This window comes from Corella eumyota, chromosome 3, assembly GCF_963082875.1.
Source record: "Corella eumyota chromosome 3, kaCorEumy4.1, whole genome shotgun sequence".
Classification (NCBI taxonomy): domain Eukaryota; kingdom Metazoa; phylum Chordata; class Ascidiacea; order Phlebobranchia; family Corellidae; genus Corella; species Corella eumyota.
Window position 1 is genome coordinate 8,516,300 of NC_137492.1, and position 27,374 is coordinate 8,543,673.

Here is a 27,374-nt window from a genome sequence, read left to right on the forward strand (position 1 = left end):
CTTTAAATTTTAATCACTAAACACCCATAATTTATTAATTGGTGATAAAAATTAAAATTTTAATTCATTTTTGAGTTACTAGTATCATAATATACAAATGGCCAAGATTGAAAAAATAATTAACAATTTTTAAATTTTATTAAATAAACATCTATTAATTAGTAATTAGCAATAAAAATTAAAATTTTAATTCATTTTTGAGTTACCAATATCATGATATACAAATGGCCGAGATTTAAAAAATAAATAACAAACTTTAAATTTTATTAAATAAACACCTATTAATTAGTAATTAGTGATAAAATTCAAAATTTTAATTTATTTTTGAGTTACTGATATCATGATATACAATTGACCAAAATTTAAAAAATTAATAACAATCTTTAAATTTTAATAAATAAACACCTATTAATTAGTAATTAGTGATAAAAATTAAAATTTTATTTTATTTTTGAGTTAGTCATATCATAATATACAATTGACCAAAATTTAAAAAATTAATAACAATCTTTAAATTTTAATAAACAAACACCTATTAATTAGTAATTAGTGATAATTAAATGTCGTAAATAGGAGGTTTGCGATTCGTTGGGATAATAACAAACATACTAAAATTTTAGAACTTTTTGTTTTAAAGAACAAAAGTTATCGTCTTTCAAAATTCTGACTAGAAAGAATAAAAACAATAATAATAATAATAATAATAATAATAAATACACTGACAATAACAATATGTTTCGAAATCAAAGATTTCGAACCATAATAACTCTTATTTTTTACTTAAGTTGTTACTCAGGTTATTTTTCACTATAAAAAATGAGATTTTATTATAATTGATAAGAAAATGAGACAAAATATCTAAAAAGTAAATGAATTTTTTATACGGCAAAAATTCCAAAAATTCTTTGGATTCAGTCAGGCGTACACACGAATTTTGTAAGTTGATTTAAGAATAACAAGATTGCCTTTATAACATAAAACTAGTAACCCTTAATAGAGTTGTTTAATAGATTTACATAACAAGTTTGAATTTATTTTTAAAACGTAAAAAAAACTTTTGTTATATAAATTAATTTATCCTCGACGAAATAAATGCAAATTCTTAACCTTTAGACAGTGATAAAAAAAGCTGATCTAGACAAAACGTCCACCAATGGACTAAAATCTATGTACCTGATTAAAGTTATACTTGAAACAAAAAACATGGCAAACTAAATACAGTATCGGATAAAGTAATGGTATAAAATCGACTTAACAAGATTAAAGTCAGATTTCTGTTTTGTTTAATTTGATTTGATATAAATTTGTTAATTATGCCTGTTGTGATATTATTCTTGCAGTCATCTACTTACAGTTTTTTTCTAATTCCGTAAAATATAATTTTATTTTTTTCAAATCTTTTTTTGTTGTCGATCTTTTTTATGGCACCCAGCCTAACCATAAGCCTACAGTAAAATGTTATGGTACCCGACCTAGTCTTGTGTTATGTTACCCTGATATTGAATTTATTTTCGACGTACACTGTTTTTACCTATTATGCCAAGCTAACTTAACACGTAGATCTTTAATGTGTTAAATTTGTAATTATTTTTAGCAGGTCAATTAATAGTCAGAAATGATTTATTTTTTATAATATAACCATAGGAAATACTTTTGACGTTTTGCTAGAAACTCGTAGGCCAATCCGCACAGTTAATACGTATTTAACTTTTATCCCAAGAGTATAGGTGGATAACTGTATCAGACCCGCTAAAATTGATTATAATATACTCGTAACTTATAGACGCAATAACATACTATTTTGTAAATTCTATTAAGTGCCAGTCTTATTATACTGTTTATTTTTTATACTAGAAAAAGAAAAAAACTGTAAATTTTAAGACGATTAGGCAAAAGGTTTGGGATTTTATATTTACTGTCGAAAGAGCTTAGTATAAAAAGTGGATTTTAAAATTGATAGCATGTTGTTTAAATTTTTAAGTTTTCGTGTTTTTGAATTCTTATTTTTTACGAATTTGTTTGTAATAACAATGTTTATGTTTAACGCATTATTTATAATAGGAAATAATTAAAACAATTAACTAAAACAATTAGTGTTTTTAATTTATACCTTTCATTTCATTAACTTAATAATCGGTGAATTACTATAACATGTATTAACGCCTATTGTGAAACATTTAAATTTCTTTACAATATATAATGTGCATTAAAAGGCATTAAGGCATATTGAATAACATTATTGAGAATATGCCTCAGTAATTTTTTGCTGAGTTTAGCAACGACTGTTTAAAAATTTTTGGCTGAGTTTAGCAGCCACTGTTAAAAAATGTTGTGTTGTAATTGAGCTAATATTCAGTTAATTTTAACGAATTTTTGTTTTTTTTAATTCATTTATTTTTCTACAATGTAAAAGTAATAATAGTAAAAACTGTGTAAGCAATAAGATGTTTTTTGAGATTTGTAACTAAAAAAAGGTTTGGTAAAAAACAAAGTGGTGATGGTTTGGAAACCTTAAACTTGACCTGATCCTTTTTTTCTTTAACAATAATTTAAATATTTATATTATCGATTAATATAATAATTTAAGTAATTTAAACTTTAGAAAATTACCTACATAAATTTGAGCTTAAATAAAACGGAAAAAGATAATTAAGCAAAGCAGGTTCATAACTGAAGTAAATATTTCATTGAGTGAATGATTTTCTAGAAAAACGTATTAGTGAGCTCTCATCATAGCAGAGTTATTCGTCAGCTCTTTGTTTACTTGTTTATGTTTTTGCACGATGTTAAACGTCCAGCACGATTGTTTTGGATTTGTGTTAAAAGATATTTTGCGCAAAAGTTATAACGTCATTGCGGAAGTAATAGTCACTTAAATATTTGTATTGAATAAGTAAGTTACTCAAATTATGTATTTAAAGGTTTTCAAAACATTAATATTTATTGACCGAATTAAATTTATGATAATATGAGAAAAATAAAAACATAGTTACATTTGTAACTGTAATTTTAGTCTTGTTTACGTAGATTTTTATAAAATTTTAAATAAAACAGCTTAGCAATTATAGCTTTCGCTTGAATGCGCATTTTAGCTAGGCTAAAGTAGAAGTTTACAACGCTAAAAGCTTTCTTAGCTTTGTGTTGAAAACGAAAAGCTTCAACCCGCTTAGATACCTATCCAATCATAACATTGCTACCTAGTAAGCCCCGGGCATCGTCTTTGTCATTATTTGTTTATAAGTAAGCCTATAGTTGCAATGCGATTCTAGTGAAATAAAAACTATAGCTATTTTTAAGGTTAAATAAAAGTACGAATTGTAGGAGTTAGGCTACGGTTTTAATCTGCAACAAGTACTTTTTTGATAACGTAGCGTTTTAGCCAGTTTTTGTAACTAACGTTATAGGATAAAACAATGCCCAGTCAAGACAAAGGTTGGGCCTGGGTGATTGTTATAGGGTCGTTTATATCCCATTGCTTACTTGCTGCTATGTATTTTGCAACTGGTGTGTTCACCCTATCCTGGAAGGAAGATTTTAAGTCGTCAGCTGCTATGACATCATTAGTTGGAAGTACGTCGGGCGGCTTCACATCAATGGCCGGTAATTTGATAATGATAACTCAAACAAAAGGTTTTATGTTACGTTTTTGTTATCGATTCTATTAAGTGCCAGAGGAATTTAAATAGTTCAGTTATTCTTTTTAAGCGCCGTTAGGAAGCTATATAATTAATAGATGGGGATGTCGAACAGCTCACATGGCCGGCGGTTTACTTGGATCGATTGGTGCTCTATTAGCGTCACAAGCTTCTTCTCTGGTAATGATATTTGTTTGCTACGGCGTACTTGGAGGTAAAAATCAAAACAACCATAAAGTAATTGAACACTGCTTAATTTATAATCAGTGTGCGTATTTTAAATTGAAAAACAAAACAATAATAAAGCTTGTAATAAATGAAAGGCACTATTGACAAAAGCGGATATAAGTCATTTCTTATTCAATTTGTTTCAACTAAGCAGACAATTTGTTGATAATTTTTTAAATTTGTATTTTTTTGTTTAGGAATTGGTGTGGGCTTATGCTATGTACCCTCCGTAATAGTTCTTAGTAAATATTTCAAAAGAAAAAGGGGTTTAGCTATCGGAATAGCTAGTAGTGGTGTTGGGGTTGGTTCATTTATATTTCCAATTTTGTTGGAATACCTTCAAGTAATTTTTATTCTTAGTTATAATAACAAGTTATAAATTTTTAAAACTATATTTTCTCTCATATCTTTTTATCCCATATGCTTTTTTGTTTCTTATATTAAAAATTTTGCCTAATAATATTGTTTTTTTTTTTATATATTGACATATATGTAGACTCTTTATTCATGGCGGGGAGCGATGTTAATACTGTCAAGTATTATGTTAAACAACTGTGTCTGTGCTATGACCTTTTTTCCGATCTCAGACACCAAAACAAAAAACATAAAAAAGGCACAAACTTCCGAAGAAGTCCTAAGTCAATCTTCCTCTAACAAAGATGTCGAGCTTGAACAAAGATCATTTGAATGCGAGCCAATTTACGAATGCGAGGTTTTTGTTGACCAAAATAAAATGAAAAGAAAAAACTCCTTTCAGATTTTGCGAAACTTTTCTAAGCATCCTTGGCTACGAAGGAAATCGTCTTTAGCTATAAAAAATGCTGATTTAGTTGAAATATCAAATAAAGAATCGGAGAATTTGCAAGATATGCAAAACGAAGAAAATGACGTCACAAACATTGCCGCCAGCCTGGCAACAATTTTTTCGGAAGTCAAAATTACGTTTGTGTCGCAAACGCTGCTGCTCTTAAAGAATCCGTATTTTTACCTAATGGTCGTCAGTAATGTAACAATGTTTATTGGGATGATGATTGTATATGGGTTAACCCCATTAAGGGCCGTAGTTGATTTAAAGCTAACCAGCGAACAAGGTTTGCAACAGATAAAACTTGCAAATTAAATAAAAAAAGTTTTGAGATTATTGTAGTTGCATCCATTTTTTATATAGTTTTTAACTACATTTTTGATACCCTTTTGTAATTTATTTTTATTTGTTTTATTGTTTACAGGTGCTTTTTTGGTTTCGATCATTGGCATTTCGAATCTTGTAGGTCGTTTTTCTTGGGGAGCGATCGCAAACCTTCTACCGTATAAATCTGCCTCATTTATTTTGTTCATTATTCTTCGTATAATTGCCTCAGTGTTAACCCTTCTTAGCCCCTTAGCAACGACGTATAAGTTGCAGTTAGCTTATTGTTCGTTAATTGGCCTCGCTTTTGGATCCTGGTCCTTGTACCCGCTTGTACTTGCCAACATGTTTGGTATGTTGTTACTTTTTTCATTAAGTATTTTTGTAGCTTTAGTATTTCAAAGTTGATGCTTGTATTAAGCAGTAAAATGAATTTCATTTTAAAGTCACAAGCAAATATTCACAACTTGTTTTCACCAATATATTTAGGTGACCACTCTCTGAACGCTGCTTTCGGTTACTTAGAGGTATTTGATGGAATAGGTACCATCGTTGGGCCTACAATAGGAGGATACATTTACGATAGAAGTGGATCTTACCACACATCATTTATATTAGGTGGTTCGACATTGGCAATAGGGACATTTATTGTTGCTGTCGGATACGTTGTTGTTCACCGTTTAAAAAGATCGAAATTTTGACGAGTTCCGACAGCAAGGCCTGGCTTGCATCCGTTAATAGAGCGCTAAGCGTCTAAAATTTTAATGTTATAAATTTAGAAATTCTTTTGGCCAGATGTAAACAGTCCGTTTACTGAGTTAAACCAAAACGTTTATTTAGTTTCAATTTGCCACTTTTTAATGAATTATTGATTATAACACTATTGCACTGCGTTGTTCTTTTTAAAATCTATGCATAATATACCACATAGTATTTCGTTGTTAAAAGTATTCGCAACAAAACGTCTAGATAATCATTTTGCAAATGTTTGCTGTTACCTTTTTTGTAGCAAATCTTAAAAACTGTGAAAAATTGACTATAGTAATACATTTTGAATGCTATGCTATTAAACTGTTAGCGCAGTAAACAGTATATTAAATTACTATACGAACAACAAGGTATCAAATTATAAGACTTTAGATTTTTATTTTATGCAAATAATAGTGTGATGTTGTAAAAAAATGTTATTAGTGTTTGCGAAAAAGCGTGGTTTTAGGGCCTTTCTTGATAACTTACTCGCCGAACTAATTTGTTATAAACTTGTTTTTTTAAACAACTAGCGTTATTGATTACATGACATTTAGAAGTTAGTTACAGTAAGATTCGTAACTGTTTTAAAGCCACCTATTGATTATATTTTTTTAACAAAGATTGATTCCCTTTTTAAAAAGCATAAACAAACTTTGCAAAACTTGAATAGCCACGCTTATATTCTTTTTATGTTTGTTTCTAATATTAATACAGAAATAAAACTTTTTACATTTATACTTAAACATGCTACAACATTAATGAACAGACTGTAAGACCAGACTTTTTACAATAAAAATAAACATATTTTAATAAACCAGGGTCTTGGCTACACAAACTTGCTACATTTTAGCGCAATTGATGTTGTTAATATAACACGACATTTGTCGAAAAAAGTTTATTCAACAAGTTACAGTACATTAAGATGGAGAGCAACCTAAAACGATTTTTTGAGATTGGAAAAGATAAGTTAACAGAGTAAAAAGTCCGTCGTACTACCAGATTCAGGCTATATTCAATCCCAAATTAATTTAAAGAAGGTATGGCAGATTTTTTCAGGTTAAAAACATTTCATATTTTTATTCAAGTTTGCAAAAGGAATTTATGAATTCTACAAAGTCACAAATTTGCAATATTTACTACAACTACAATTAGTGAAGTCATCCCCTTTGGCCTATTTGCGTGCAAAAACAGATAGGATTTCACTGTTTTGGTAAAACATATAAACAATATTATATATCTTAAATATTCCTAGGTCTGTTTTGCAAGGCTTTTTTTTGGGCACTGGTTATTTCTTGGCCTTAAAGGCGATAAGATCAACATTCTTAATTTTATTCCATTGCAAATTTGTCGCTAACAATAGTTTAGTAAACATAAAACAGAAATTCAATTTGCAACAAGTAACAATCATTTGCAGTATCTTCCAATTTTCTTTAAGTAGTTTTTACAAAATATCTGATATTGTCATAGGGTAAATCTTTTGAAAATAACATAAAATACTAAACACACGCAGCTGACGTGCTGTCGCTTTAAAGGATAAAAAGTTTAAATATATTTTTTTATGCAAGAAAAAAAAAATTCAAAATGGTTAAATCGATAAAAAAGCTTTTTTCACAAGCAAGTTATTTATAGTAGAGGATTAAGAATGAATAAAAGTTGTGGTCATTAAAAAGGTCAGTTTGAAACATTACCGAGGTACATATGTGTAGGTTCTATTTGGAGACCTACAACATTTTAGAACAATTTTAAAACCTAAAAAATGAGTTACTAGTATATTACAGAAACCGTTAAACCAATAGACACTTCACCAAAACCAAAGTTTTGAAAATAACATTTTTCAAAAAATGAAACAATTTTTATTAACCCTTTTTTACCCTAACCCCCTAAAAATGTCCTTTAACATCTGAGAAAAATAGTGAACTTAATTATGGTAAATGGTGTTTTTAAAATTTTTGTTTTTAGAAAATGATTTCCTTGGTCACATGGTTATAGAAATATGGGTAAATAGTAGATACCAGAATAGCAACTTACGATTTATTTTAGAATATTTATTTGTTATAAAAACTAAAATGTAAACCCTAAGAATAAATTTATTTAAAATTTTAAGCTTACTTCTGTAATTCACTTATTTTAAACTTACATTGAGCTTTCATCTTGTGGTGGCACGTTAAGGAAATCCCATACAAGAATCGAGTCATCGTGGGAGCTACTAATTATTTGAAACTCGTCAAATTGAAGTCGGAAAACGCGGCCGGTGTGTTCCTTAAACATCAAAATAAAATTTAGTTACCTTATACTAGCAGTTAAATTGCCACTGTGCTTAAATTAATATACATTTTCTGATAACCAGATAGTACCAGTTTGATTCCCACAGCCGGCATTTTTTTAGGTAAAGCGCTAACAATTATTACTTTTGCAGAAGACATCAGAAAGATTAATAAACAAATAAAAAAATTAGGTTAATAAATTAAGCCAGGATAGGAAACAAACAACTAAAATTGTTTTTCGAACATAAAATTTTCAAATATATTTAAACCAACTTCATTAAAATTCGCTTTTTTATTTATACAAACTTGTATATAGCAACGGGAGTGTATAGAAAAATTTTTGCATACTCACTCCTGTTTAAGTTATGTAACAAATCAAAACCTTATAAGGGAAAAACATCAAAACACATAATTTGAAAATAGATAAAATGTAACTGATTATAAGAGACTTACCACTAGTGTTTGGAGACAAAGGGTGCTAGAAGGTGATCTTTGATCTAGTGCAGCTTGCAAATCCCACACTTTAATTTTACTAAAAATTAAAAAAATAAATTAAAGAATTTATATTTAATTCAGTAAAAACCGACACTAAAAACCTTAATTGTTGCCTAAGCATAAAGTCAGTTTTAATAAACAACTTTTTGACTTCAAGTTAACTTAAACAAAATTGGACAATCTATATATAATGGAGCTTGTTGGTCAACAGATATATGTATTTGCCCAATTTATAGGCCAATAAAATAAATAAAAACTTCCATTTGTGGTGCACAGGTAAATTATTTCTGGCATTTGTAAATTGAGAGTTGCAACCATATTACAACAATTAAAATGCTGACTCTAGAGCAAACTTTTGACCAAAGACAATAGTATTACATAAACCACATTACGGTAACTTGAAAAATTAAAAAAATTTTTATAATTACCCATCATAAGCTCCACTAACAATCCGTTTATTATCAAATCGAATACATCGAACTAGTTCCTCGTGACCTTCTAAAACACGCAGACAAGCCCCATACTCAATGTCCCATAACCTTTTTAAACAAAAGCAAAGTTAATAAAAGAAAATATTGCAAAGCGTGAAATAACATAAATAAATACTAACTCAGTCTAAAAATACAGATATTGGATAAAACAATTATGTTATTTAACTCTTATAGTAGGTTGTTTTACAAAAAACAAGTTTAAAGTTGTTCAAAAATTTTGACAAGGGCAAATAAACTTAAATAAAACAACAACAAAACTGTGACATTTAACTTACTGATAAAAAACAATATTTCCTATTTTTTTAATAAACATATTTTTTTGAAAATAGTTAATTTATCCCCTACATTTATATCTTACTGAACAACAAAACCGTCCAGTAATCCAATTTACATTAATATTTATAAATTGTAATGACATTAATAATTAAACACTGCATTTAAAATAAACCTTATTGTGTTATCGGATGATCCACTGACAACTAATCGGTCACGGTACTGCAAGCACGCTATCCCCCTCTTGTGACCGTTTAGTGTACGAACAAATTCACAAGTTGATGTATTCCAAACCTACAACAAAAATTTCCCAAAAAATTATTAAAATTTTATTTTTGCTTTAAATAACTTCACCACCAAATGTGGATATAAGGCCAGGCATACTTAAAATTAGCAGAGTACTTTAATTAAATACAACAAGTAAATTTCTGGTATTGAATTACCTAACTTTTATGTGAATGGCAATGTAAATTGATATATATTTAAAGGTATCGGTACAACACATAGCAATTTTAAAACTAAATAGTTTAAAGTAATTATAATGGAACTAGCTGACTTATTGGTTGAACAATTTAAGGTTTATTTTAACATTGAATTAGGTATTTGCATATTTCTATGGTAAATGCCTTTGTTATATAACCTCCCAATTAAACACACAGCACAAAAATTAAATCAATTCAATGTTGATATGTCATTACATGTCAATTAAAAATGCAAAACAAACAAAATGAAGGCAATTTAAAATAATGAGTAGTCATGATATAGCTAAAAAACAATAATTTACTAATTGCGAAAACATAAAGTAGACCATATTACAACAATATGTATATTTAAAAATAGTAGATCAATAACAAAATTTAACTTTATTCTTTTTTAGCTAACCTTAATAGTTCTGTCCCCTGATGCAGAAACAATATATTTGTCATCGAAATCAACAACATTTACAGCAGCCCGGTGACCGACCAACACTCTCCTCATATTTATTTCAGTCGGTGACACCATATCCCAAACTGCTATTGATCGATCCTAAATAAGTAAACAAAAATCAATAAAATAATAAACCATTGTTAAAATTTTGGCAAAAATAAAAACATAAGAAAAAATCGAAGCTAATTTTCTCGTTTTTTATAACATTGTTTTGCTAAAAAACCTAGAAGATTCGTACTTAATTATTTAAAAACTTTGAAAGGTAAGAAGTATTTAGTTATTTTTTTATTATCTTTTCAAGGTTTTATCTTTTTATTAAAAAAGGGTTAAGCAAGTCTTACCTTTGAACATGTGACCATAAGACCAGCATCAAATCTAAGATGTAAAACTGCTTCACAATGATGGACTAAAGTATTTACCAAATCTCCAGTTCCTACATCCCATACCCTGTAAAAAAATTATTATTATTTATGTACAATTATGACAACATTTTAATATAGAAGCCCAAGATAATTTAAATGTGGGAAGGATATATAAACTTGAATTAAAAATCAGCACTTTTCCTAAAATCCCTTTTTTCCAAAACATGACATTAAATTGAAATAAAAAAGCATACATGGTATATACTAAAAATGCTATAAAATACATTTACAATCAGCTAAGGGAGTTCTATTATTGCCAGGCAAAATCAATATCACCACAAAAGTCCTTGCTTGAATAAGCAATTGATTACATTTAGCACTAATGTTATAACCAAATACAAAATCAAGAATATTGATTTTGTCAAATTTAGAAAATAAAATTCCTATTCAATAATCCATAAAATAAATGAGTTGGGTTGAAAGAACAGGTGGCAATCAGGAAAATAAAACAGTTGCATGTATTTATTAGTCATAAATATATCTCAGAGTTGCATATTCCTGAGTCCTGATAATAGTTAGAGATTTTTTACACCTCCTATTAATTCTACATTAGTAATCTTATACCAGATTTATTAGTTTTCGCTGCAAGTGGAACAAAATGTGGAAAAGCTGCAAGGTCATTATAATCTACTTTACTTCTAAGCCAATATAAAACCAAACCAACCTTAATAACTTAAACATGTTTAATAGGCTTAAATTAAATAATCTTTTTAAAAAGTTAATACCAGCTCCAAATAAAAGCAGTAGTAATTTGGCATTTGCAATGCAGTTTAACAGATATACAAAACTAGGTATATACTTGCTAGGATTTTAATCCTACTTTTAAAAAACATATTCAACTTTTAAATGACTCCTTTGGTACACTTAGTATTATTTAACAGCAACATTTTTCAACAACTTTACACCATAGTGTAACCTTTTACCCTTAAGTTTAACACAAGTTTACATTTAACAAACAAATAAGCTACCTCAAACTTTTTTCCATCACTTAACTTCAAAGAACCAATTACCAAGTTATAAAAATAAGTTTAAAGCAAACTTAAAATTGAGTTTTGCTTCTTATAAAGAATAATAACTTTCCTATTTTAAATAGCCTATTTCCAATCCTTGCCAATTCAAAAGACTTAAAATATATTTCGAACTATACCTAGATAAATAAAAGGGCATACATCCAAAAGCAAAATTAGTTGACAACAAGGCTAGAATAAATTAACAAAGTTAACTAACAAGGAAGTTAAATTTCAATTTACCGAACAGTGGAATCTGATGATCCAGTGATGATAACTCGTTCGTCGTATTGCAAGCACAACACTGATCCAGTGTGGCCAGTTAAAACCTGTAAGTTAAAATTATATGTAGTTTAAACAGAGATATCCCCCCAAAAAAACAATTTATCCATAAATACATTTTAAAGCATGCTTTTTTATAGTAAGGAAAGTCTTATATCATCAAAAAAAAAATGAAATTAAATATTTTACACACAGCACATTTTTTTAATAAATTTCAGTAAAAAATTGTACACGACTTTAGCATACCTTGGTGTTTTCCAATGTCCGCTTGTCCCACAGTTTAATGGTGTTGTCTCTTAGCCCAGAAACAATTTTGTCATCATCGTACTGAAGACAATAAACTCCCTTGCTGTTGTCACTTCGGCACATTATTCGCTTTAACTCATGACGACCACACCTCCAGTTCGATTCAATTTTCTAAAAATAAAAAGAATTAACAATTATGTTTTAACCAAAATATTCTTCATCCTGCTCAGTCATTCATTCACGAATCAGTTTTTTAAAAGACTAAAAATGGCATTTGGATAACACCTATATAGGATTTCACATAGTTCTACAAAGTTGCTTAATACCAACTATTGCTTTTTAGCTAATCAGCAATTTACTTTAAGGGTAAACTCTTTTCTAATCGACAAAACCGTCAATAACTCACTGCCATTGTTTTAAAGTTAGCAATGTTGTTGCAATTTATAAACAATAATCCCATGAAGTTACACAACTTAAAGCCATTAACAATGACAATAAATATCTTGGGTATTAATCTTTTAGTACAAGGACAACTAAAAATGCAAATATAAATATAATTCCTTAGGTCACCTCAATATCTGATGTAATAGTTGGATATAAACTTCGAAAAAAAGAATCTGGTACTTTTTCATCAGGTTTTCCTTTGAACAAATACTGGTTCCTAAAATTAAAAAAAAAGATGAATGCTTTAATTTCGAATATTAAAAGTATTTATATAAAAAAAATTCTAAAATATATATACACCTTTTAATTTTTATTTATATACAATTTTCTTTAGCCATTACCATCCAATTCTTTCAGCAAGCCCTTTCCAAAGTGAATCGGTTGAAACTTTGCGTTCGATCAGCCGCTTCCATAAATGACCCTCCTGAATAACCTTGTACCATTCTCTACACACTAACTCAGCTGCTCCCAACGATTTGGCATCAAGATACATGAGAATATTTTCAGCAACAGGAGATAGCCCTCGAGCTGCAAATGAAAATTCAAGATTATTTTAAATTCAAAAGTTTTCTGATTTGAAGCCTTGATTATATGAGTTAGTCATTTATTGAAACAGTAGATAAGATAATAAAGTCAGATAAAAAAATGCCTATTGTACTAATTGTTGCATCTTCGGTAGTAAAAACCAAACAACAACTTATGTAAGTGCTAAAATTTGACATACTAGGTAAAACAGAGATAAAGTCTCTTTGCAGCATAGGTTTTAAAAATGTATTGATCTGTCCATGTTGATAATGGCACATTCGATTAATAAGATGTTGAACAAAATCAACCTGTAACATAACAATTTAAAATTTTAGCTTATAAAATGTGGTAGGTGCTAACAAAAGCAATATCAATCACCATTTTAAGTGCAATTATGCTTTGTTATTATCCTAAACAGAAAACAATTTAAAAGCGGCTTTAGTTATTTGACAAAATCAAGTAAATATTATATATATACACTAAACTTATATAAGGAATAAAAATTCTGTTTAACAATTTAAATCAAGAAAAAAAATTTATAAAATTTTGTTTTTGGTGGTTAGTGGTATGGGTGAATAAAAATAATTAAAATTTTCTTTACTTGTTCATGTTCAGCCCAACTGTCGAAATGTTTGGTGGCCGCATCTCGCTCTTCTTTGTATGCATCAGTGAGCACGCTCTGCTGACTCGGGTTTCGAACCCTCGTAGGTAAAATGGTTTGTTCGGGATTGTAAGTGGATGTGGTGTTGGTAGAAGGGATTCCCGATGGGGATAGGGGTGGAAATATGTGGGCGTCTTGGGATATAATGTTAAGGGTAACGGGTTGATGGTCCATGACTGGGAACACCATTCCCATTGGCGATGTTGAGTTAGGCTGGTCGGAGGCTATAGAAACTGGAATACCCTGCAAAAATTTAACAAAATGTGCTAGACTTAATTACAACAGTGACACTTTCTAATAGATTATTTTATGCATTAAATATTGTCAAATTACCAAAAACCAACAATTTAAACAAATTTGTCAACAATTTAAATAATATCTACGCCATTTTCTTTTGTATCTACAACAAATTATGACAGCTTACTCTTAAGTTTAAGGCAGCTGAGATGTTTTCGTCCATAAGTTCATCTTCATTTGAAGAGGCATCGCTTCCAGATTGGTTATGTACATTGTGTGCTACTTCCATATGTTGGGGAGAACCCTGTCACAGTAAGGAGTAAAGAAAAATTTAAAAACAAATACTAAGTGGGTATAAAATACAGCCTTATTCTCAAAAATTTAAATTATGGTGACCTAATGCCCTTTTTTAATTAAAAAAAAATTTAATATTTGATTAGCCAACAAAATAAAAATTTAATATATTTAAAAAACATTATTACAAGTCTATAAAATCTATGTAAGTAATTTCTGTATGCTAAAGTTGACATGAAAAAAATATAAAACTTTGAAATGTTATTGTTTATATTTATGACTGTATAAGTTATTAACACAGTTTATGTAACTTACAACTCTATTATTTGCTTGTTCATGAACTTCATCTTCAAATATACAATCTTCATCAATATCGCTATCCATTACTATTCGATTTATGTTCGGGGTAAAAATGGTGAAAATTTTAAGTTAAGTTGAAAAGTTGAACAGCCGATTGGAAGGTGGGCTTTTAAAAACCGAAATTTCCTAACTTAGTTATTAACTACAATTAACTAAACTAACAAAAGTTATAATTCTCTGAAATAAATTATTTTTTAAGTAAAATTGAGAACATACAAGGACTTTTTACATAAGCACAAACCCTATTGCAACTAGCCTCTCTGTAAACCCAAAAACTGTCGAACACTACAGAACAGAATTAATAAAAGAATAAATAAACCATAAAGAAAAAAACAAATTAAAAAAATGGCTTGTCGCCATGCTTTACAGTGACGTTCAACAAAAATAAGTAAACAATTTATAAACACCAACCAAGTCATTGAGTCAACATTAACCTTAATTGGCCAAAAGGCTTTAACATTTGTTACCTAACCCTGTAATCGATTAGTTTTTGACTCAGCACAAGTTCATAATATTTATAGCACCTTATTTAAAAGTGCCACATTAGAAAGGCAGTTTATATTTGCTATCTGTCCAATTACATTAAACACTTTAATAATTTAAATATAAACTGCTCCAATTAGACATAACAGATTAACAGACAGAACTCATATGCAAACAAAAATGCTGTTTTAAAGTTTAAACTTTATACAAATTTATTCAGATGCATAGTTATGTTATGCACAACCTAACAAGACAACGCTGTGTTGTCAGGTTGTGTTGCTGTAAAACTTCTTGTTAAATAATTAAAAGAAAGAAATCCGTTAATCGGTAGCAATAGACAAAGCGTACCCTTAGACAGTTAGAGAATTTTAATTAATACTAAACATAGTACTTACTTAATCGTTAAAACTGCCTCTACGTACTAATGGATCTTTTCACAGCTATTTAAACATTTTCGCATTTATGATTAGGCAAATTATGAAAGTTTGCGGGTGTGTTCCGTAAACAGACTTACCCATATACTAGAATAAAGTGTACTAACCGTCGAAAACAGCCTTGTTCTTCGAAAAATTATTCGGTTGCGTGTTCTGCGCGAGCGTGCGTTTTAAAAAACAATTAAAGTAAAAAATACCTCTTTTGTTAGTACGCCACCTATCACCCAGAATGTTTAAAATTTAATAACATTTTGCAGAATAAATTTTGAAAATCTTGTTTTTGTTTTAATATTTTTAATTTAAATAAATATATTATAAAATTATTATGAGTTTAAGTAATCAAAAAAATACCAAACAAAATTTTTTATAAAATGTTAACAGGATAAAGCGAAATAAATAGCAGTGTTTTAGAAAAATGTTCCTAGAAGGTCAAAACACCTAAATTCGATTGCAGCTATAAATGCAATAAAATTAACTTGTTTAATCCTTAAAATAAAATAAACACAGACAGTTCTTTTCTTTTGTTACCTGCCGCGTCGTGTAGTCGCACACGTCTTTACAACGTGAAGTCATGGGTTCGATCCCCCTGTTTAAATATCGTGGTGTTCTTGAGTAATGTGCTACGAGTTTCAGCAGAGCCTAAAACAAATTAGCAAGTTGAATTATTTGACAAAAAGCTCAATAATATCCGAAATTGTCAAAGTCAACTCGAGACCGTTTAAGGTAACAAAAGCATTCCTATGGTAAAACCACAAAGTCGTCATTTTTACATTAACAATAAACATACATAAAAAAATTGAGTTTACTTATACCCTGTAGCAGGAGAATTAATGTGGACCAAAATGTCTAAGGTTTTTAATAAAATGCCAATTAATTTACAAATTTTAAAGAAGCTGGTTATGCAAAGCTTTTGATTTATTGCAAAACTAATGAAGTATTATTTATAACAGAATTATATGAATTATACATTCCACAATATAATGATTACATAGAACTACGCCTAACAAGTTATCAAATGTGCAATAGACATTTAGCAAACGACCAATGAGAGACTATTTATATACTTACAGGGTTACAAAAAAGTTCATTTAAATGCTGGTATGTTTTTTTTGTAAAAAATGAGTACACACTTAAGGGCTGTTGACATTCAGTAATGTAGGCAGCAAGCAAAGTTCGTTGTAATAAAATGGTGAGTATGTTGTAAAATGGGTTGAAGATAAAAACGATATCTTGAAGACTTTACAATATTAAATCAACCTGATATACACAAAGCACATAAGAGTACACAATAATAAGAGTACACAATAATAAGCATACAACTGAATTAAAACCAGCCTAAATACAAGCAAATATATACAGCTCATGCATTATGTGACAGTGACACAACATTTATTACCATATGCCTTATTCACAGTACATCCGAATACATAATATCAAAAGTTATTATGTCTTTGCTAACCTCAGTTTATTTTTATAAAAAGAATAAAATATTTATAAAAAATCCAAGTTCACCCCCAAATAAGATTTTTGCGTATTTTTATGACCAATTTCTATCACAAAACAATGTAAAAAATTGGCTGTCACCAAGCAATTAATCGTAAGCACCGACTAAAACAGTTTATAAAAATATAAAAACAACTCAATTACCAAAAACAATCATATGAGAATTGGTATAAAAACATTGCTGATACAGAATCAGTGTATTACAAAAACGTCCAATAATTAGTGCAGTAAAAATAAAAGCAGCTTCCCTTGGTAGCACCACTATCTGCAAAAAAAAAACTAAAAAAAGTACGATTTTAGTCCCAGTCAAGAGTTTGAAACTTGTTGCAAATCTTTAATCCTTTCCCTTTTTCTTTTTCAAAAAACTGAGAGAACTCCTCTTTTTCTTTTTGTCTGACTTTTTGGATGCGTGCTCTTTTGGTGATGTCGGAGGAGTCTTTTTGCTCCTTAGAATTACCTCTCCGGAAGACAAGGATGCACTTTTAGCTGGAGTCTAAAAAAAATTAAAACATTTTATTTTATAAAAAATTTACATAATGTGAAAAAAAAATTTTTCTTACAGATCCTAAAAATTATATTGTATTATTATAAATCGATATCTATTAGAGATAAGTAACCGATTCATACATGTATGCCCAATTCAAGTTGAAAACATACTACTACAATTTAAAATCCAAGGGTGGCCAATTTACAAAAATAATTGATAAACTAAATAGACTTTTTACAAAAAATAATTTTAAAGTTTTTACTTCTTTCTTAGCAGGAGTTAAGTTTTTATTAGACTTTTCTTCTACTTTTGGTTTTTCTTCTTCTTTTGTTTTGTTCTCCGAATGAATTTGATCATCAGATAAGGAAGCATTTAACGATGACCTTTTTTCAACTTTTTCTTTAACTGCTTCCTTCTTCTCTTGACTCTCTTCAATAACTTGCTTAACTTGTGGCTCTAGTTCAACAACAGTTTCTAGAGAGAAAAAGGGTAGAAAATATCATAAAGTTAAAACTTGGTTTATCTTTACAATTACAAGCCTAACTTAAATATTTTAAATTTATGAGAACATTTTATTTTCTAAAAAATTGGAAATAAGGTTTACTTTTAAAAAGTTAAATCAAATGCAATTAGAAGTAACTCTAAAAATTTGTTTTAATTTTAATTTTTTAACAAATGTTACAACCTACCTTCTTTTGGTGTATCGTTAGTTAGTTCAACTCCGTTTAATAAATCTGTTGGTGGAGTAGTTTGTTCTTCTGGGATATTTGTCTCTTCATCTTTCCTGTCAACTACTTCTTCTAGAAATAAGATTTTTAAATAGGTATCTGGCATATTATTAAAAACCATTTGCTCGGAAATGCTAGTTTAACAACAAGGAGACATTTTCTATTAAGCCCTCTTCTATCAAAGGTTTTCTCAAAAATGTTCATTATTTTGGAGGAAATTATGACATAAATTTAGTGAATTGTCGCCTCCAATATTTTGTTTCTGGTAACAGATGCTAACTTTGCATCAAATATAAAGAAGTTAATTTTTTTTTTAATTTTTACTACAATAACCTCCAAGAACTTGTCGTTGATAATCTTTTAAATCACTTGGGGTAACTTGATTAAATGGGTTTGGGGGTCCAGCTGGAGCAACAAGGGTGACTTCACAACCTTTTTCGATTATTCCTTTACTAGATGATGTCACTTGATTCTGCTGAAATTAAATTGGTGAAAATAAAAAAATTTTAAAACTTAATAATTTTTAATTTCTAAAAATTTTGAGTTTTAAGGTTTTAAAATGCAATAGCACTATAAAAATATCAGAAAACATTCACGTAATTGGACAAAATTTTTGGTATTTAAAAATATTTTCACAAAGTAATACAAATTTTAATGACCGCTATATATTGCATATGATTGTCCAATCAAACTGTCAAATTGGTGTACAGGCAAACTCAAACCATAAGTCAATTTCCTTATTTAGCATTACTCAACATTTTTCCCAGAATATATACAATTATAAGCCAAAAAAGATTTGAAGAAAAAAAAAAAGCAATGAGAAAACAGTGAAAGCATAGAAAGTAAATGGATATGAAAAATACCTCATCATCAGAAGAAAAAGGGTTTAAAAGAAGACCACTTATATCATCAAACACACAAGAAAGATATGAATCTTCGCAAAGCTTTAAACAAGGGTTGCATAATTAATAAGGAAAAAGGCAATATTGCATCACCAGCATCGAGGTGAAGTAGTTAAAAAATCTGGTTTCCCAACATTAGGTCATTGGTGTGATCCCCACTGCTTGCCTGTCATAATGTCCTTGAGTAAGGCGCTATAAATGGTACAAACTCCTGCTAAGCCCAATAAACCTCTGGCAAAATACAATTTCAAAAACTGCCAATGGATATTCGAGGCTGGGTTGAGGTAACAAATGTTACTTTATGTTTAGGCCTAAAAGTGAGCCTTGCCACAAGAAGAAAGATATACAAAAATAAATTCGACTACGAATGTTTTAAATGGTTTATAATAAAAAAATGTATAAATTTGCAACCATAATTTTTGACCAACAATTTTTACAGCAAAAAAAAAGTAGCATAAGTAGAAAGTATTTTTAAAAAATGAACTAAAATTAATAGAAAAAGTCCTGTTAACTTACTGAAGCATTTCTGTCAGGTGAAACACTGTGTAAAAGTTGAGATGATGGACCTGGGCGATTTAATTCCCATCTTCCCTGTCCTCTTATCTGTAAAATAATAAAATTTTGTATTACATTTTGTACTGTATATATATTTATTGCTTAAATATATATGTTTATACTGTAACTTTAAATAACTCCCTAAATATCCAATATTCGATTTTTAGTGTTTATAATAATCGTTACACAATGTTCATGCTACTTTTACAAATGAACATGTATAACGCTGTATGATAATTTGGTAAAAAATTTATATTTCTTATAAAAAATACGTATTTATTTAAATACCAACAAGAAAACTCACGCTTTTTCTTGTAGCAAGAACCTCACGAGGGTCAGTGTTTGTTGGAACAAATTGATTAGGATCAGTTCTAATGACGCTTCCTTTTCCTGCACCCTTCTCACTTGTCTTTTTCCACTAAAAATAATTTTTTATTTAAATTAATATGCAATATAACCGGTTACCAAAGAATATCACGACTAACTTAAACCATTTTTAAATAGCCTAAAATAAATTAATGTATACGATGAGATAAGTTTTTACACATTTAAACTGATAACATAACAACCAAGAATAAATTAAATAAAGGTATAAACGAGGTCGTGAAATCAAAATACCTTTGTTCTGGTTTTCGGACTCACATCCCCATTTTGCGAAGAGCCTGCTGACATTTCACCTTCCTCTGTGTTTTCGACAACCCGGGTGTACTGGTTAGGGGTATTCACCCAACCACTTCTGTCAGCATGGCGCAAATTTCCACGAGCAGCTGGAAAAATATTTTTTATAATTCAGAACAAAAAAGTTATTAAATTTAAATTTGACTCAAAACCTGTACTTTTTAAAAGAATAAATTTTATTATCAAAACAATAAGTTAATCTATCAAACAATTAACATAGATTAATAATAAAAGAACTAATTGACATTACTAATAAACCAGTAGCAAAACTGGCATCAAATGATAAAGGCTTGGGTTTAATTTTAACAACTTTATTATAGTGTATTCTAAAGGCTGCAAAAAAGTTGTGGAAATTAAGCCTAAATTAAACCGAATTGTTGGTACTTTCTTCTGGCAAGACTAATACCAATTGGCAGGTTAATAATCAGACAATAACACCAGGTCAACAGGATGGTTTATATGTAAAACGATTTGAAACTGGGCCAGGGTCAGTAAGTTATGCTATGTTAAGGCAGTAAAATTGGCCTCCTTACAAAGGGTAAATAAATAAAATAAAAACATATGCCCCTTTCAATTTAAATTAAAGGTTTTACATTCAATATCTTCTGGTGATAACATGGCATGGCCAGAAGCAGTTGCAGGTAGCTCAACATCATTCTTTACACGAAGTTTTGGTTGCAAAATTACAGGGTTTTTATACGAGTACCCCGATCTATAACCCTGCAAAATAATTTTATTCTTTTATCAAGGCATATTCTTTTACTTTTTTTTGTTTAAGTAATATAAGCATTTGGGATTAATGATTTATTTGCTTTGTTATTGAACCGTGTAGCTAACATAAATCAATTGAATTTAATCATAATATTGATTATTCAACAAAATTAATTAATTGACTGTTATTCCCACTGCAAATAACAAATTTTATTAAGCATTTGTTTTTATTTAAATTCAACTAAAATTTATTACAAAAATGTCAAAACATTTGGAAAAATTTAAAATCTTTTTTTGGGTTGATCTTACCATGTCATCAAGCATTCGCACCAATGCTTCAAACATCATTTCCCCTCGCTTCCACTGAATGCCAGATCCTCCCATATTGCTCTTTTCTTCCAGGTCATTCACCCGTGACTTCATGCTGGAGCGATCAAACTGGATTAACTTGTCATGGCGCATACACGACATTGCTTTCACCTTTAATAAAAAGAAAGATTTATAAAAATGAAAAGTCAAACAATTCGAAGTTGGTTTTGACAATTTATAATTTTAAATATTGAATTATTGTTTTTTTATAACCTGCTAACTTGCATTTGCATTAATTTTTATTTGACTTTTTATTATTTCTAATCCGGGTGTTTTGCTTATAAATTATTAATTCTTATTATTGGGTGGTCTTTTTTTACCAAACAAAATCATATCAAAGTATTTTTTACCATTTTGTTGTTTTAAAAAAAAACAGGTCGAAGATAATAAATTATTTTAAACTGCTTCTTTACATAATAACTAAACATTTTCATTAAATTTGCAAACCAAAACAATAAAAACTAGTTTAAGAACATTTCCAAATAATCTGATAAATTATTAATAAACTATTTTTGGATGTACTTGAACAGGGATTAACAACATTCACTTACTATAGAAAAGAGAAAGTCAATTATAATGCTCTTGACAAAACAATTAAAAAAATTCCACAAAAAATTATTTTTAAATATGGTTTATAAAATACTGTACAGTAAATTGCAAAAAATATTTATTAGGCTGTTTTAAATTTAATACTATGTTTAGTTATAATCAAAAAAATTAGTTAATGTAACTCAAATTTACAATGGATTGACAGTGTTGCTATTATCTTTAAAGACTTAAGTTATCATTCCTAATCAAAATGATTGACACCAAACACATATTTATTTAATTAAAAAGGAATAAAGTTTACCTGTATTGAACAAGCAAGCATGATGTGATAAAGATAGTGGAAAGCCTCTTCAACTGTCCCACCACAAGCTACTAAACCATGGTTGCGAAGAATCATAACCTGAGCATAAAAGAATATAGTGATTTTGTTACAAAATTATTCTTGCAAAATATTCTTTTAAATGTTGTGGAACAACATATGGAAAATTTTTACAAAATCAATTCATTTAAATTGTTCAAATATTTACAGATTATATATCACAGTTTTTATATTTTCACATTTAAAATGACATTTTTTAAAGTTTTCTTTAAATTAAAACCTTTATTGCAACCCAGACGTAAGACAATTACCTTGTTATTGGGCCCAAGATGTTTTTGAATTGCTTTTTTTTCTTTGGCGTCCACAAGTAGACCTTGATAGCTGTGATATGACACATCTCCAACTATGAGAGCTTCCTGTGATATGGGCAATAAACCACACTCCATACATGAGACCTGGCAACAAAAATAACATTTAAATTACTCCCTTGAAGTTTGTTATTGCAAATGAATTTATAAAAACTTAACAATACTTTTGTCATACAAAAAAATTTATGGTTGATTTTGTTGTTGTTAAAATTTGGCAACCTGCGGTTTAATATGTATAGCTTTTTTTATTTTTTTATGTGATTAGTATGATAAAAAAAATTGAAATATTAATTTTCATTGGAATTGGGCTCAGTAGGAGATTTAATTGTTAAGCTTTACTTAAGGACACTACAGTCTAAAAGTAGTCATAGAAGTAAGGATTTTACCTATAATGATTGCTTCACACATTCATCAATTAAATTACAATATAAAATTAACTTACAGCCACCACATCGCTTGTGTGAACATGAATAACGCAATGTAGATCTGGGCGAGCTGCATGGATGGCAGAGTGAAGAGTGTAACCTGGTGCATTCATTCCCAAGGTAGTTGACCCCTGATCAATTACATCACCTTGCATGTTAACCTAAAAGTTTAACAAAATTATTAAAATAAATTAAATAATTATGACCTTTTTTTAGTGTTTTTTTCATTACACAGTATCAATATGGCACACTAATTAAACTTAGTCATAAATGGGAAATATAATATGAAATTATGCTTTAAACTTAAAATACAAGGTTTACATAAGTAGGGTTGTGTTGGTATACCCATGGTTTACAAGCGTAAAAATCAAACACGAAAACCACATTTTGTTTTATTGCTTGCTGGAGTGTGAAGAATACAAAAGCTAATAAACTACACCCGGCTTAACCGACAATAAATTACTCTATCATAAATATTAACATGGCTTATGTATGACACTTGATTTGATAGTAATATATTATCCTAAAAACAATAAAAAAAAGAAAAAATAAGGATATTTCACTCTTGAAACTTTGTTTTAGTTATACTTTTTACTTGTACTTTACAGTCCTCTAAAAAACTAAGGACCATAAAGTACGTGAGAAAATCGACGATTTTTAAGATTCTATCAAACTAACATATTTTAAGAACGGTAAGCAATTGTACAAGCGAAGGCTGTGACGTATGTTTTTAAAGAAAAAAAAACTTGGTAAGGTAACATATTCATGCTTAACTAAGTGATATAGTTTCTCTTTATTTGTATTGACAGTATTTTTTTACTATTTACCCAATAAATTAAAAAATGAACATCAAACTTTCCAGTGTTTACTCAGGTTGTATCAAATCGAACCTGATTGGTAATTTTCTGTTTAATATATCTATGACTATCCCAAGTTAATCAAATAGTACAAGATTATAATAAGATTTTCACGTTTACTTTATTAACCTAGTGTATTTAATTTATGTCTAGCAATACTGGCTAAACCAAATGTATGTTTTCGTTAAATACTCATAAAACTTTTGTCCATTTATTATATTATGTTGATGATATAAGAAAAAACTTAAGTATTCAGAATAATTTTAATAACAAAAAATTTTTTAATAAGCATACTTAAAAAAATTTTAAAATAAAAATGATAACATTATAACTAAGTACTTGAAATGATTTAAATTCACCAACAAACTTTTTAAATTCGTTGAATCAGGGAATTTTTTTATAACATTTCCATATAACTGTTTACTTAAAAAATCAACAGTCGCAAGTAACATCATGTGTACAAAAACAAATATATACTGATAATTAAGTAAATAATAATTTAACACCAATTTAAATCAATAACTCACGTAATTCATAAGGTAAGTATTTTTTAAATATAACATTTATATAAGAAAATAAATATTTTTCTAAAATTAAAAGCAACTTTTTTTGTCAACTTTAAAACTTTTTTGTCAAATTTGCCAACTTTAAAATTTTTACCTTAATTAACTTTGATGCAGAAACTTCATGATAGAGCAAGCCAAAAGGATTTATAAGAAAATGCTCTTGTTCTTGGGAAACTCTGACCTAAAAAAAACAAAGAACAACTTAACAATACTGATAAAGTTACAAAATAAATAGAATTATATTACTGTAATTAAATACATTTCGCTATGCAACAAATGGGATCAATGGTTTAAAAAATTCTTGTCTTGAAAAAATTATTTTTTTTAATAAAAGTTCGTACCGTGATATGATTGTAAATTGACTGTGTCCATCCATATAAGTCAACTATCCTGTACAATGCTGCAAGTTTACATCTTAAAGACTTTTCTCCCTTGGAATACAAGCTGGCATCAACTCCCATTAAGTCATTGATAGGTGAAACACAACCGATTCCTAAATAACCAATCATTTTAAAGAAAACAATATTTTAACCCACATTGTAATACATGATTACACCTGTGTTAAGAACAAGTTTTACTTATTAAATGGTTATAAAAACTTTTTGATTTTTCGACTGATCATAAATTAATCGATAAAAATGTACAAGCAACCATTTTAATGCTGGGCATTGGTGTTATGCAGATATATACCAAAAAAGAAAAAAATAATAAATAAAGTTTAGTTATTTTTAGTGCCTTTTGTTGTTTTTTAATATTATAAACTTTAAAATATAACAAAATAATAATCTATTTTACTTAACTAATCTACTAGTCAAAAATTTAATTACTCTAAAGCAGTATAAATTCTATAAAAAATAAATGAAACTAAGTGCTAAATATTTTTAAATCGAAATGAAATTATTAAATTGAAATTGATCTTCATATTTACTGGCAATGCAAAATTAAAGATTAACCCAAGATGATCAACATGTAATTAAGTTAATATTTAAGCATATAAAAAAAGGTTGACAATAGCTTCACACACAATTAAAAAATCAATATTTAGTTAGAGGCTCTTTGCCTCGTGTAATAAAATTACATCATCCCTAAACAGTGATTTATGGTTTAATTTATGCCCTTAGATGACTGCTTTGTAACAGCCATTAACTTAAAAAACAGACTTTCTAAAAACCTATTTATAAAATTAACTAGACCAGTAATAAGTTCAATTAATTATTTAACAGCAATCTAATAGTTATATATACCTTTTAAACAAAAACTATTTTTTTCTTTTATAAATTGTAATATTGTAATAATTTGCAAATGCATGCCTACCACCATTATTGTTAAAAAAATGAAATTTTAACAAGTTATCGTGAAATTAATTTAAATATTAACGACCTTTTTCCTAGTGATATAATTTTACCACCAAGTATTAAGTCATGCATGTATTTGAGCAATTAAAACAGGCATGACAATTAATTTGTGACAATTTTACCTGTTTTTAATCCTAACATCGAACTTCCTGTTTGAAAAATTTATAGATTCAATAATTTTTAGTTTTTTTTTACCAGTTGAACTAACATAAAAATAGTTTAGTTATTAAATGTATTGTGAAAATTTTATATTTGAAAAATTATTTATAAGATACCATTCCTATTTTAGTTTCTGTGTAAAACAACGTAGAAATCCTGGTTAACAGCTAACTAAAAACAAAGCATTACCACACTTTTACCAAAAAATAAAACAGAAAGTATTGGTATTTACCATGATTTCCTCTACCCACTGGTGAAAAGAAGTTGGCTAATTCTTTTGCAATAACATGCCCACCTCCCCTTATAAGATCAGTTACTACACTCTCCAATTCTTCTTTAAAATACTACACAATAAATTATTAATTAATCTATTAAAGTTTAAATAGAAAATATTAAATGATTTCCTTTCCAGTTAGCAAAAGTACTATAAAAACTCTTTATTTTTTATCAGTTTGAAACTAAGTATTTACTGGGCTGGTTAAAATGTTAGATACTCTTTTTTTCTGCCCCAGGGAGCTGACATCTTTCTCAATATTTGTTGGTCTTTGTGGGGGGTGGAGTCCCATTAGTTTTTCCACATCATGATCCATTTGTTGCGAATTAGTTGTCTTTGACATCTAATTAAATATTGTTTTTTGTATATTATATTTGTTATAAAAAGGCTTATTTCACACTGCAAACATAGCATTAGCATACTGAAGGGAGTAGTTGCCCAATTAAATTTTATTAACTATAAATCTGACAAAAACTACAAATTACAATTAATTTAAATAATTCTTTAACCTTGTTGCTGTTTATATTTTCAGTGTTCGTTGAAGTTGGTGTCTTCATAATTACAAACTACTAAAAAAATTTTAAAACAGGTTCACCATGACAAAATATCTTTTGAACTCAAGATGTTGTCTTTGTCTGTTTAGAAAAAAATAAACAAATACATTTAAATAATCTGGCAACAAAGTTATGTTTATTAAAATCTATGACCTTTAATTAAATAATATTCCTACAAAAGTGTAAAACTAACTGACTGAAAAACAAAAATAGAATTGATAAAACTTTCTAGTTATTGTAAATCGGGAGGTACACAAGGACTACAGGTAAATATCACAATATCTTGGTAACTTGAAAACAGATAACAATTTCTAACGAATTTAAACAACTTACAAATAAGGCTAAAAGGGCTGGTTATTTACTATGTAATTGCGTGTAAAACTGGGTACCTTATTACACAACCCGATACGGTTAACTCGTGTGTGCGC

General features: G+C 28.5%; 3 protein-coding genes across 7 annotated transcripts; 1 reads left to right on the forward strand and 2 right to left on the reverse strand.

Moving 5' to 3' along the window:
• The first annotated feature begins 2,803 nt into the window (after positions 1-2,803).
• On the forward strand, positions 2,804-6,410 carry LOC145745072 (monocarboxylate transporter 14-like). Its single transcript, XM_082563061.1, has 6 exons — positions 2,804-3,600; positions 3,706-3,849; positions 4,061-4,206; positions 4,360-4,954; positions 5,093-5,344; positions 5,482-6,410. Exons 1-6 carry the CDS (start codon positions 3,414-3,416, stop codon positions 5,691-5,693), a joined length of 1,536 nt encoding a protein of 511 aa, XP_082419187.1. The 5' UTR covers positions 2,804-3,413; the 3' UTR covers positions 5,694-6,410.
• A 239-nt stretch (positions 6,411-6,649) lies between these two features.
• Positions 6,650-14,842, reverse strand: LOC145745764 (F-box/WD repeat-containing protein 11-like). Its single transcript, XM_082563925.1, has 15 exons — positions 14,626-14,842; positions 14,204-14,320; positions 13,720-14,022; positions 13,318-13,426; positions 12,935-13,121; positions 12,720-12,810; positions 12,150-12,320; positions 11,865-11,950; positions 10,534-10,639; positions 10,148-10,291; positions 9,441-9,559; positions 8,930-9,040; positions 8,460-8,538; positions 7,880-8,001; positions 6,650-7,463 (listed from the first exon to the last, which is right to left on the reverse strand). The coding sequence occupies exons 1-15, from the start codon at positions 14,692-14,694 to the stop codon at positions 7,427-7,429; spliced, it is 1,851 nt and encodes a 616-aa protein (XP_082420051.1). The 5' UTR covers positions 14,695-14,842; the 3' UTR covers positions 6,650-7,426.
• Positions 14,843-16,458: 1,616 nt separating this feature from the next.
• LOC145746389 (alpha-adducin-like) lies at positions 16,459-27,029 on the reverse strand. Of its 5 annotated transcripts, XM_082564668.1 has the most exons (19): positions 26,902-27,029; positions 26,589-26,735; positions 26,366-26,462; positions 26,082-26,108; positions 24,946-25,097; positions 24,699-24,785; positions 23,199-23,342; positions 22,700-22,843; positions 22,371-22,469; positions 21,461-21,631; positions 21,034-21,160; positions 20,381-20,529; positions 20,067-20,180; positions 19,724-19,810; positions 19,169-19,249; positions 18,639-18,780; positions 18,267-18,377; positions 17,840-18,051; positions 16,459-17,583 (listed from the first exon to the last, which is right to left on the reverse strand). In XM_082564668.1, exons 1-19 carry the CDS (start codon positions 26,947-26,949, stop codon positions 17,425-17,427), a joined length of 2,298 nt encoding a protein of 765 aa, XP_082420794.1. In that variant the 5' UTR covers positions 26,950-27,029; the 3' UTR covers positions 16,459-17,424. The 5 variants fall into 5 exon arrangements, with proteins under 5 accessions (XP_082420794.1, XP_082420793.1, XP_082420792.1 ...); XM_082564667.1 differs by lacking the exon at positions 26,082-26,108 and having other exon boundaries at positions 16,464-17,583; positions 18,267-18,374; positions 26,351-26,462; XM_082564666.1 differs by lacking the exon at positions 26,082-26,108 and having other exon boundaries at positions 16,465-17,583; positions 18,639-18,777; positions 26,351-26,462.
• Positions 27,030-27,374: the final 345 nt, after the last annotated feature.